The 12,584-nt window shown below is 44.9% G+C and overlaps 1 protein-coding gene across 8 annotated transcripts in view; it reads left to right on the forward strand.

Moving 5' to 3' along the window:
• The window catches only part of CRB1 (crumbs cell polarity complex component 1), a 146,218-nt gene that overhangs the window by 65,724 nt on the left and 67,910 nt on the right, over window positions 1–12,584 (forward strand). For 6 of the 8 annotated variants that reach the window (XR_013392852.1, XM_077928368.1, XM_077928366.1 and 3 more), the window contains exons 4-5: window positions 626–765; window positions 2,559–2,741. Coding sequence is in view for 7 of the 8 variants with exons in the window: in XM_077928368.1 (XP_077784494.1) it covers window positions 626–765; window positions 2,559–2,741 (323 nt within the window). In the remaining variant the exon portion in view is untranslated. The remainder of the gene's footprint in view (window positions 1–625; window positions 766–2,558; window positions 2,742–12,584) is intronic. The other 2 variants (XM_077928371.1, XM_077928372.1) reach the window with 1 other exon arrangement.

Here is a 12,584-nt window from a genome sequence, read left to right on the forward strand (position 1 = left end):
TTGCCAATCAGAAGGTCGGCAGTTCGAATCCCAGCGACGGGATGAGCTCCCGTTGCTCGGTCCCTGCTCCTGCCAACCTAGCAGTTCAAAAGCATGAAGTGCAAGTAAATAAATAGGTACTGCTTCAGCGGGAAGGTAAACGGTGTTTCCGTGCGCTGCTCTGGTTCGCCAGAAGCGGCTTAGTCATGCTGGCCACATGACCCGGAAGCTGTACACCGGCTCCCTCGGCCAATAAAGCGAGATGTGCACCGCAACCCCAGAGTCGGTCACGACTGGACCTAATGGTCAGGGGTCCCTTTACCTTTACCTTATGGTTAGGGTGGAGTCTCCCCCTCCAGGCACCTCTCCTACACATGCTCATTCTCTATGGATATGGGACATCCAAGGGGCTATGGACCACTGCAAGAGTGCAGAAGAGGCAGTCAAGTATGAAAGGGCACCTTCTGAATCTGATTCAATATACAAAATTAAAGAAACATACCGGGGAGGGGCCTTGATGCAACAGCTGAGAAAGAAGGGTGGAAGCAAATGTGGGTCTGAAAATCTTTGCATGAGCGCCAAGTTTTCAAAGACGAGCCCACAAACCGAGGATGGCATTGATTTAATCAATTTTATTGCAATGCAGGTATAGCTGCAACTGTACAGGCAGCGGATATATGGGCCTTCACTGTGAAATGTTAATTCCTTTCTGCTGGTTCCACCCGTGCCTCAACAATGCTACCTGCGAGGATGCAGTGGACAGTTACATTTGCCACTGCTGGCCAGGTAAACTCTGTTTTCTCTCTCACACAAGCGCCCCCCCCCCCTTTAACTGCTGTGAGCTCTCTGTGTAAACAAAAAATAAAAATAAATTAAATTATGCACCATAGCAGCGTGAATTCTATGCAGGCAGCCCCCCCTCGGTTTACCGGGGGGTTACATTCTGAGGCACCACACGTGTCAGTGAAATTGTGTATTATTGAAACCCATTGAAAAAGCATGCAAACACCCCATTCCGCCCTTTTGGTGAGGTTTCAATGACATCTTTATGACATTTCTGGGTCACTTCCAGGTTCGGTGCGATGTGCCATCCTATGCCCTTTTAAAATGTGGGTGGGGGTTTTTTTTGGGGGGGTGTTATTGGGTTGTTGTTTTGATTTTGATTGTATATTTTGTGGTTTTGTATTTTGATTTTGTTCTGTGAACCACCCTGAGACCTCCAGGTATAGGGCAGTATAATAATAATTAATAACAACAACAACAATAATAATAATAACAATAATGATGTTTGTCACAGTTGCACACATGTTGAATGTACATAAATGTGGGTTGGGGTGCGCCTGCCTGTACCAAATTATGCTGAATGTCAGCAAAATATTATTAGGCAATTGAAACAAGTTTATCATATACGGATTTAGTATGCATTATTTATTCCATTCCTTCTAATTGCAGAGTGACGCAGTGAGATATACAGGGCCCTAATGCTCCAGGTCTGGAAGCCCTGCTTAATCCTGCTATGGCAATTTCACAAGGCGTTGCCAGAACACATTGCCATGGCTTTTAAAAACATAAATATGTTTAGATGCTCTGAATGGCATGGTCCGCACTGGCTACCAAATCCAGCAGCTTTTATGCATGGAATTGCTGAAGATCACCCTGCCTGCACTTCTTCTGATTTATTTTTTATTTTTTAAACTGGTGCAATAGGGAACAGCAGTGTGCACCTATTCAACGGGTGGCTCTTCCAGCTCTTAGTTAGTGATGATAGGCCGAGCGACAAGCCACTGATTGAGTCCATGTGTCTTGCCTGGCTGAAACTCTATCCAACTCCTCTTTCCATGGCTTTCATGCCAAATACAGGCAGTGGCTCCCCGTCTGTGGAATGGTCTCCCCAGGGAAGTTCGCCTGGCGCCTTCATTATACACCTTTAGGCGCCAGGGAAAAACGTCCCTTTTTAACCAGGCCTTTGGTTGATCTATGACCTTTTAAAATGTGGGGGGGGGGGTTGGGTGGCGGTTGGGTTGTTGTTTTTATTTCTATTGTGTATTTTGTGGTTTTATATCTTTATTTTATTCTGTGAACCGCACTGAGACCCCCAGGTATAGGGCAGTACAGTGGTAGTTACGGACTCGATCCGTTCCGGGGTGCTAGTCGCACCCTGAAAAGTCTGTAACTAGAGTGCCTCTCCTGCGCACGCGTGAGGTGCGATACAGCGCTTCTGCGCATGCGCGAAGTACACAGAATGCTTCTGCATGCACACACATGACAAAACCCGGAAGGATACACTTCCGGGTTTGCTGTTTTTCGCAAGCCAAAAAGATGCAACATAAACCTAACGCAACATGAAGTATGACTGTATAAATTCAATTAATAATAATATAAAAAAATGGATACAGAAGTGGGTTTAGTTCTCCCACAGCTTTCCTCACTCTCCCCAGCCTCATCCTTTCAGGCCCCTCAGATGTTCTGCAATATTATCTTTGCTGCTTCCACAGCGAATATAGCACAAGCCCAAATAATGGACAATGAGATCGCTGTCCTCAACAACCTCAAGTTACAACCCCTTCTCAATTCTGCAGGCTATGCAGGGTCTCACTGTGAAACGGACATAAACGAGTGTAGCAGTAATCCCTGCCTCCACGGGAGTGAGTGTGTGGAACTATCATGGTCGAGCTGGTATGGAAGAATACCAGAGCTACCCTCGGAGTTCAGCTACCAGAGAGCATCGGGTTATGTGTGCAGCTGCCGTGCAGGATTCACAGGTAATGCAACCTCCAGATTTGTAGACTTGGTTTTTTTTAAGTGTGACAGTCTGAAGGGTCCCTCTGGTGGACTTATGCTGCAATAGAGGCTTAGGGCTGTTTTGTAAGCAAACGATTTGCCTTATTAGAAAAACTAACCACTAAACTGAGACAGACACGGGGACAAATAGAAGAAGAAGCCTTCACCCCGGTATGGTTCCCCTTTATCACATACACAGCCCAACAAGACAACAACAAGAACCCAGCGACAACGTATGAATCAATCTGGCTAACCTGATCCAAAAACCACACAAAAAACAAATCTCACTGCAGCCAGCCAAAGACAACCAACCACACCCTAAGCCACCCCTCAACATCTCTCGCCACCAAGGAAATACAACAAGCGAATAGTAAGAGAACCCATACAAGTAACGCTGACACAAAACTCCACACATACACTAAGCAGAAGAACAGAAGCATAACCACCTGACCCCACCCTGCTTACCATTCCCCTCTCTTTCCAACCTCTTTAAACAAAACAGAGCCAAGCAGTTCTGTCCTGTTTCCATTTGCTGTTTTTATTTAATCCACTCCACTTGGTTTATTTAAACCAAGGACTTGTACATTGACCACTAATAATGAATCATATGTTATAGATATCATTGCAAATTTATTATGCTATACAAATGACGTTAGAAGGCTTGGTCTTTTTATTTATACCGTTTATGATTCCTATGATCCTTGTTTGTAAGCAAGCGGTTTCATACATTGCTATGCTCCCGTATGGAAGAAACCAGGGGTAGATTATAGGTGCCGTCTCCTGTGTGATGAATATGCATTTGCTTCTCTCTCTCTCTCTCTCTCTCTCTCTCTCTCTCTCTCTCTCTCTCTCTCTTGCTAAGCATATAAATGATGTACAAACTGTAGTCCATTTTCACCTTCCCTTTAAAAGCAGAGGAGTGCAGAGCCAGCCTATGCACAGAGGCCAACAGATATGATCCTGGCTCTTCTCCATGCCTGGATAAAAAGTTAATTACAATTTTGAGAGTATCTTGTTTGCCTGGCGGCATTTCTGTTTGTTGCATTAGTAACAACTCTTTTTATAAAACAAATACGCTTTTAGAAATGGAATATATATATATATATATATATATATATATATATATATATATATATAGTTTCTTGGGGTGCAGTGGGGTGAATCCACCTCAGATTGTTGCTCAGTCCTAAACACATAATAAAATATATCAGTGATTTGCTTCAGGAGCGAGGTTCCTGCAACTCATCTGGCTTCATTCTGGGAAATGTTATATGTTATTTCCATCAGGTTGTGTGTATTTCAGGATATTAATTAAATAAAGGATGCGGGTGGCGCTGTGGTCTAAACCACTGAGTCTCTTGGGCTTGCATATCACTAGGTTGGCAGTTCAAATCCCTGCGACGGGGTGAGATCCCGTTGCTCTGCCCCAGCTCCTGCCAGCCTAGCAGTTCAAAAGCACACCAATATACCTGGCAGTTAATATGAGCAAAGTCCTTCTCAGTTGCTGATCGTGTAAAAGGACAGACAGAACACCACCGCGATGGGAACAGTAATTCCTTCCATTTGCAGGAAAACGTGTGGGCTCCGTTTCATGTTGCACCATCAACAGATTAATGAAGCCCTTGGCTGATTAGAGATTGCTGTAATTCGTTTGACAGTTAACTGAGAGCATGGGCCCATGGGTTCCTGAATGTCCAACAGTCACCTCCAGCAATGACAGGGGATTCATGAGCATATTTCCTAACAATTCTTCCAGGGTCAGTGAGTGGGACGCACAAACGCACTGTTTGTTCAACAAATTGGTCAACACACATGATATTTCTGAAGGTCAGTTGCTGTCAGGGCCTGGCTGGACGAGGAGGAGTGGTGGGAGGCTCCAGCAGGAGAACCCCCTAGAAAAGCCAAGGGAGTGGTGGTGGGATCCTGAAGATAGGTCAGAGGACCGACAGGGGTGGGCATAATGGTTGGATGCTGAACAAGCAACAGGCTTCGGTGAGAGAGAGGAAGAAGAGGCAGAAAGCACTGCAGATGTAGGCCAGGCAGCTGAGGAAGAGGTGAGGGCTGAGGCTGCAACAGATTCAAAGGAGCCAGCCAGTCCTACTGTATTCAGCTCGCTTCCTCCCTTGTCTCCAAAGGCATGGAGGGCTTTGCATGTAGAAGAGCAAAGAGCTCAGAGAGCACAGAGAGTCCGTCCCCGATAGAGTTTAAGACTGATGGGGAAAGAGCTGGACAGGGAGGAGACTTAAAGGAGTCACAGATTGTCAGGTCTGGAAATTGGTTTACTGGAGCCAGTCTTGCTCATAGGCTTCTCTGTTTGGATTCTGCTTCCTTGAATAAAGAATCAACTTTACTGCTCATTTCTGAGTCTCTGTTCTGACCTGCAGCTGATCCAGCCCTGAGAGTTGCCCTCCTAGACAGAGCAGTCTCAGGGCTGATTGACACCTTAGAAGAGGGGTTCAAGAGAGAGCATAGCCAATGAGTTGTTTTTGGGTTGTGAGCTGGCTGAGTTGTGGTGGAGCTGGGAGTGTCATAATCTCCACACACACACCCCACCAATCTCATAACTTTATCATGACTGTGACTCACCACGGAAGGGCTCAGCCCATATTCTAACTATACCAATTTATTCTTGTGAATTGGTCTCTCTAAAAGGTTACTGTATAAAACTTTGAGCATCTGGACCAGTCCCTTGCTCATGAACCTCAGGAAACGTCCAGTTGGTCTTGGAGCTGCAAAAGTCATTTTAGAAACACACGCATTGTCAAGGATTCTCTATTATCCTGCACCACTGCCTGCAAAATATCGCAGATTAAGGCTGCTCTCACTGTTATCCCACTTTGCGTGAAATTTACACTCCTGTTATTACTATCCCACATGGCATACTAACACATGGGGTGATATATCACATATATGCCACTAAAAAATAACTGCTCCTTTCTCCCTGTTATCCAACCACTTCAGATCTACTGTATTGGCACGAATATAAGCCGCACCCAAATATAAACGGCACCTTAAAAATTAGAGTGGGGGGGGGGAATACCTGAATATAAGCCGCTCCCTTCCTTGCTCTCTCTCCCTTCCCAGCCTTGTGGGAGAGGATGGGGAACTATGTGTGAGACGGGCACCACTTCACCACGTTCCTGGCGCTGTTTGCCCCGTGCTGCTGGCTGCATACCGTAAGGTTGTGAATGTAAGCCGCTTCCTGCAGCCAATCAGAAACCGTGATTTGGAAGTCGAACACTTTGGAAGTCAAACATACTTCCGGAACGGATTCCATTCGACTTCCAAGGTACGACTGTACTGATTTCTGACTTCCGTAAAACACTCAAAACGTTCATCAACCAATACTCATTGTACAGATGCAACAGCAGGTAAAAAGCCAAAGCAAAAGACAAATTCCAATCATTTCCATCCCCTCTCTCACCAGGACCAAGACCAACACCGTCTCTCCACTCCTTAACTAGGGAGATTTAGCCCTTCTCTGCCAACAGACTTTGCCTGCAGAGGGAGTTTTTGCTGTGAACTCTGTCTTGGGCTGGGAAAGAGATCTAACATCAGCTGCTGGGCTTAAGCCTTCAATAAAGACAAGGGAGGAAATGGTAGGCCAGAACTGAGTCTTTTTGGCTGTGAGATCCCTTGGACGTGCTTTGCAAGCTACTGTGAGGGGGGAAATGTCGGCCTTCATTATACTGTTCACAGTCTAGGCCCTCCTTGCCTGCAGGTACCATTTGGGGAGGGCTTTTCGTAAAGGACTCTGCTAGCTGCCTCTCTTCCAGCACCACTATTCATCTTGGCATCTTAAATCCCCAGGGGGACTCTCTCGACATCTTTAGTCCTTTCCTGCTGTGTTGAGCCAACGCGAAAGAGAAGAATGTCACAGTACTGGAAACGTATGTGCATTAATTTCTTGGCACAAGAATCACAGATTTGGGAAAGACCTTGGAGTCCAGCCTTCTGCTCAGTGCAGGATTTGTGACTACAGCATCTCTGTCGGATGGCCATCCATCCTCTGCTTAGATACCTCCAGCCACCACCTCTCTCTCTCTCTCTCTTTGTACCATTGCCAAACAGCTCTTCCTGTTAGGAGGTCTCTCTTAATGACTAGCTAACATCTGCTGACCTGTCATTTCCACCAGTTAGTCTTAGTCCTGCCTTCTGGAGCAAAACAGAACAAGTCTCCTCCATGTTCTGCAGGATGGACCTTCAGATATTTGAAGACCGCAATCATGTGTCCTCTTATTTTTTCTCTCCTCCAGGTTAAATGTACCTGCCTCTTTCAACTGTTCCTCATAGGACTTGGTTTCTTGACCCCTCACCTTCCTGGTCACCCTCCTCTGGTCTTTCTCCCCAGTAGATTGATGTCCTTCTTAAAATGTGGCACCCAGAATTGGGCACAGTATTCCAGATGTGTGCTGACCAGCATAATATACAATGGAACTATGCCTTCACCTGAGCTCAACACTATGCTCTGTTAGTACAGCCTAAGTTTGAATTAGGTTTTTTAGCAGCTCCATCGCATTGCTGGCTCATGTTCAGGTTATGATTGACTATGACACCTAGATCTTTTTTACATGTACTGCAGCTAGGGATGGATGAATCTGTCAGTCTTGGTGTGTCTCGGTTTCTCGTTTTTCCAATTTTTAGTTCAGTTTGCAATATACCAGCATCAGCATGTGATTGTTTTGATTTTTAAGTCCTCATGAAAATACATAAGTATTTTGGTGCATGTGTCTCCTAGCATACACATTTTAGCAAACAATTTTCCCAGATAAAATGCATCTTGGACGTTATTTCCATGCACCACATTTTACAATCAGGAATATACATTTTTACGCACATTTCTCTAAAAGATACATTTTATTAGAGGTTATCGTCCACACACTTTCACTGCACAAATACTGGTGGTTAGGTAATACCTCTTTTAAACTGTTTAGCAGAGTTTATCTTCTTTCTCTCGCAGAAGTGGTGTACAATGACAAAGTTGTTATAAAGATGACTCACAAACTCTGTGAAGTCTCGGTCAAGAGATTTTATTCCCAGTCTGGGTACAAGCATTACAGTAGCGAAGATATTTTCAACTGTTAAAATAAACAGCAATTAACAGTACACTTTCAAACAAAAGTCTTTATTATCTCCCACACGTCGTAAATTACAGCAACAGTCCTTCAGCAGAATTGACAGGCAATACTCTTCGGACTTTGTCCATGGAGTTTTCTTGGCCTGGAGTGGCTTGCCAAAGATCATGGCCGCTGGGCCCGTCACCTCCTGGCAAATAGAAGGGGAAGAAATGGAGGCAGTGAGAGATTTTACTTTCTTGGGCTCCATGATCACTGCAGATGGCGACAGCAGTCACGAAATTAAAAGACGCCTGCTTCTTGGGAGAAAAGCAATGACAAATCTAGACAGCATCTTAAAAAGCAGAGACATCACCTTGACAACAAAGGTCCGTATAGTTAAAGTTATGGTTTTCCCAGTAGTGATGTATGGAAGTGAGAGCTGGACCATAAAGAAGGCTGATCGCCAAAGAATTGATGCTTTTGAATTATGGTGCTGGAGGAGACTCTTGAGAGTCCCATGGACTGCAAGGAGATCAAACCTATCCGTTCTTAAGGAAATCAGCCCTGAGTGCTCACTGGAAGGACAGATCCTGAAGCTGAGGCTCCAATACTTTGGCCACCTCATGAGAAGACTCCCTGGAAAAGACCCTGAAGTTGGGAAAGATGGAGGGCACAAGGAGAAGGGGACGACGGAGGACAAGATGGTTGGATAGTGTTCTTGAAGCTACCAGCATGAGTTTGACCAAACTGCGGGAGGCAGTGGAAGACAGGAGTGCCTGGCGTGCTCTGGTCCATGGGGTCACGAAGAGTCGGGCACGACTAAACGACTAAACAACAACAACAACAACTCTTAAGAAGAAGAAGAAGAAGAAGAAGAAGAAGAAGAAGAAGAAGAAGAAGAAGAGGAGTTTGGATTTGATATCCCGCCTTTCACTCCCTTTAAGGAGTCTCAAAGCGGCTAACATTCTCCTTTCCCTTCCTCCCCCACAACAAACACTCTGTGAGGTGAGTGGGGCTGAGAGACTTCAAAGAAGTGTGACTGGCCCAAGGTCACCCAGCAGCTGCACGTGGAGGAGTAGAGACGCAAACCCAGTCCCCCAGATTACGTGTCTATCGCTCTTAACCACTACACCACACTGGCTCTCAACGTCTTCAGACAGACGTTTGCTATAAGGCTTCTGCAAAAAGTGGTCATCATCCTATTGGCCCTTCCAGCCAGTGCCAATTATGCTCAGAGTGCCACTCCCAAACATAAAGGAAAAACTATGGAACCTTCTAGAAACCTTCTACTTTTGTTTCTTTGCAGAATGATTCCCTAACACATTTTTGCTCTTTGTTTTTGATGGGGGAATTGCATTGCACAATTTTGAAAAGTGTGACTTTTGAAGGACAGGTGTACTACAATCCACGAATCATTTGAGGAAGTGTAAATTAGGCAGGTTTACATTAAAATAGCTCCTGCATCCCTAAGTGCTACCAAGCCATGCCTCCCCTTTGAGTCATCTCTCATACACAAAGCCCACTAGATGACTCTGGGCTGCTCCTTATCTCTTATTCTCATGTGCCTCTCAGTACCATTGCATAATAAGCAACAATGATTATGGACAACGGAGGTATTAGCAGTGGAACACACTCCCTTGGGAGGTAGTAGACTCTCCTCCCTTGGAGGTTTATAAGCAGAGGTTGAGTGGCCATCTGCAATGGATTCTTTAGCTGAGGTTCCTCCATTGCTTGGGGTTGGGCTAGATGACCCTCGGGATCCCTCCTAACTCTACAGTTCTATGATTTAATAAGGACACAATTCTAGCTTAGGGGCTATGAGCGCTGGGGGAAAGGGCAAAGTGATTCACTGCTTCCTACTGCCATCTTCTTTCATCCACCGAAGCTACCACGATCCCTGGAGGTTCATGCTGGAGGGAATCCAGCAGACTGATATTGATGACTGGTGGTGATTGTTGCATTCCAAAGCCTGCTGTTCTGAAAGCCGTAGGCATTCTCGATATCAGTTCTGCATCAGCTGCCTGGTTTAGCTTGGAGGGGAGGAATAAAGGCAGCCAAACCCCTTACAGGAATGGACAGATCTGTCCATTCTGGTTTCCTCTCCATTTCTCCTTTTTCCAGTCTCCACATTCAAGTTCAGCTCTCCACATTTCCAAACCAGTTTTTTTAGAAGTCTTTATAAAAATTCACCAGCGTGTTAATGCGATCTTTTCATCGTATACACAATTTTGTATGCAGTTCTACCTTATATACACATTTTCGCAAAGTAATTTCCCCTAATGTAGTGCATTTTTGTATGTTATTTTCATTAACATATGCACACACAGTTCCCCCTGTTATATGGATTTTTGCACAAATTACTTGGCTGGAGAACTGTATTGCAAAATTCAGAGAAGTGTGAATTTTGAAGGACTGTAGTAATTGTAAATTAGGTAGGTTCCCTTTTAAATGTGAACTGAATTGAAATTGTCCCCCAGCAGAACAAGAAGACTCCAGAGTTTCTTTCCTTGCCCTAACAAATCTTGAGATATATTGTTTCTCTATCCATAGCTTTCTTATTTTTCCCATCTCTGTTTTCAGTCCAACACTGAAATCACTGGGGAGGGGGGCAAACTTCTCCCAGTTGCGCCACCCTCTTCTGAAACAGTCTGCCATAATACATTTAGCCAGGTAATTCAGTTCCAAAGCATGACTACAGAGAAGGTAATTCCATAAGATAAGTGCCACCACTAAAAAGGCTCTGCTCCATGCAGGGGTGCCAACTTGAATAAAATATTGTGGGGGCCCAAATAAGCCCCACCCCCCCTAATCAGTCACATGATGCAGTGCACACACATCATTGGAATGGGAATGCCCATCGACTTTGTGGGGGCCCAGCCCCCTCAAATATTTTATTTTGGGGCCGAAGCCCCCAGGGCCCTTGGAGTTGGCTCCTATGACCCATGCTTTAGTGCAGCAGTAGGGAAACTGCAACCCTCCAGATGTTGAACTACAACTCCCGTGAATCCTGATCATTCTGGGTGGAACTGATGGGGGCTGCAGTCCAATAAAACAGGTTTTCCACCCCTATTTCAGCTTCGCATTTAAAGGAGAATGGAACGAACTGTTTCTGCAGGCCTATATTTGCATAAAGGTAAAGGTAAAGGGACCCCTGACCATTAAGTCCAGTCGTGACCGACTCTGGGGTTGCGGCGCTCATCTCACTTTATTGGCCGAGGGAGCCAGTGTACAGCTTCCGGGTCATGTGGGCAGCATGACTAAGCTGCTTCTGGTGAACCAGAGCAGCACACGGAAACACCGTTTACCTTCCCGTCGGAGCGGTACCTATTTATCTACTTGCACTTTGAGGTGCTTTCAAACTGCTAGGTTGGCAGGAGAGGGACCGAGCAACGGGAGCTCACCCCGTCACGGGGACTCGAACCGCTGACCTTCTGATCAGCAAGTCCTAGGCTCTGTGGTTTAACCCACAGCGCCACCCGCATCCCTGCGGGTAAATCCTATTCAGTTCAGTGGGACTTACTTTTGAGTAGGCATGTCTACAGTTGCACTGTAATATAATGCCCTCAGCCTAGCATCACAGGACCCCCTCGGGACTAGTGAGTACGTGCCATCTGCAATTAAAAAAAAATATGAAAAAGAGAGAGACAATTAGCACTTTAAAGCACTTTTCCCTCTTTCAGAAACCTTCTGATCTTGAAAGAGCATTTGGACAAGCTCAAAATAGATCTTAGAGTTTTTCTTTTTGCTGTCATTTTTTTTAACCTTTCTTTAATCCATCGCATCCCTAATGTGAAAAGCTGTTCGCCCTGTCATCAACTGCACACACAACGGCCTATCCCACACCCCTTCTGCTGTTGACTTTCATGGGGCTTGTTTAGTTTAGGAGAAATCCTGACAAAGTGTTCTCTTTGAATTACATATAAGCATCACTTAACCTCAGTCACGAGAGGGGAATTCTTGTAAGAGGAATGGGACGGGTGTTTTGCATATAAGCAGCTCATGCTGCTAAATTCTGGTTCCCCTCAGCTCTTCTTACATGCCAGGACTGTGTCCTTCTGTGATTTCACAGGAACACAGGGGGGGAAAGTGCAGGACATGTTATTGGCTTGAGAATTTGTCTTCCAGAGAAATTGGGGTTATGCTTTCGGTTTTTTTAAAAAACAGAACAAGCCTCTAGTCCATATGGATGTGAAGATCTACTTGAACGTGGACAGTGCCTAGTAAAGTTTCACAAATCAGAGGGTTGGCTAAAGAAGGTTTTCACTTCTATGAGTGGATCTTTTCAGCTCTTTGTCCATTCCAATGGCTAACAAGTCACACAAAAGTAACAAAATGGCAGAATTGTGTCAGCTAAAAGAATACGTGGCACAGCTTTTGTCAGCACATAAGTTTCTGGGGAATGGGGAAGGGTGGGTACAAACTGCACACAGCTTTGGCTATTAAGATTTAGGTCAAGACAATTTGATACAGATTGCACCAAATAGTCAAAATAGGTGCTTCTCTGAAATTTGCAATGCAGTCCTTCAGCCAAGTAATGTGTGCAAGAATGCACACACTGGGTGAAAATAACATTTAAAAATGCATTATATTGGGGAAAATGTACATACTCAGAAAAATCCTCACTAAAATACCAATGAATTTTCATAAGGCCATTAAAACAAAATGACAACAGACTGTAAAAATTAGAAACTGAGAGAAATAAGAATTGACAGATTCCCCCATTCATAGCTACAACTGGGTAAAGACATTTTCAGCTGATTTGCCTTT

This window comes from Podarcis muralis, chromosome 5 (genome assembly GCF_964188315.1).
Source record: "Podarcis muralis chromosome 5, rPodMur119.hap1.1, whole genome shotgun sequence".
NCBI classification, from domain to species: domain Eukaryota; kingdom Metazoa; phylum Chordata; class Lepidosauria; order Squamata; family Lacertidae; genus Podarcis; species Podarcis muralis.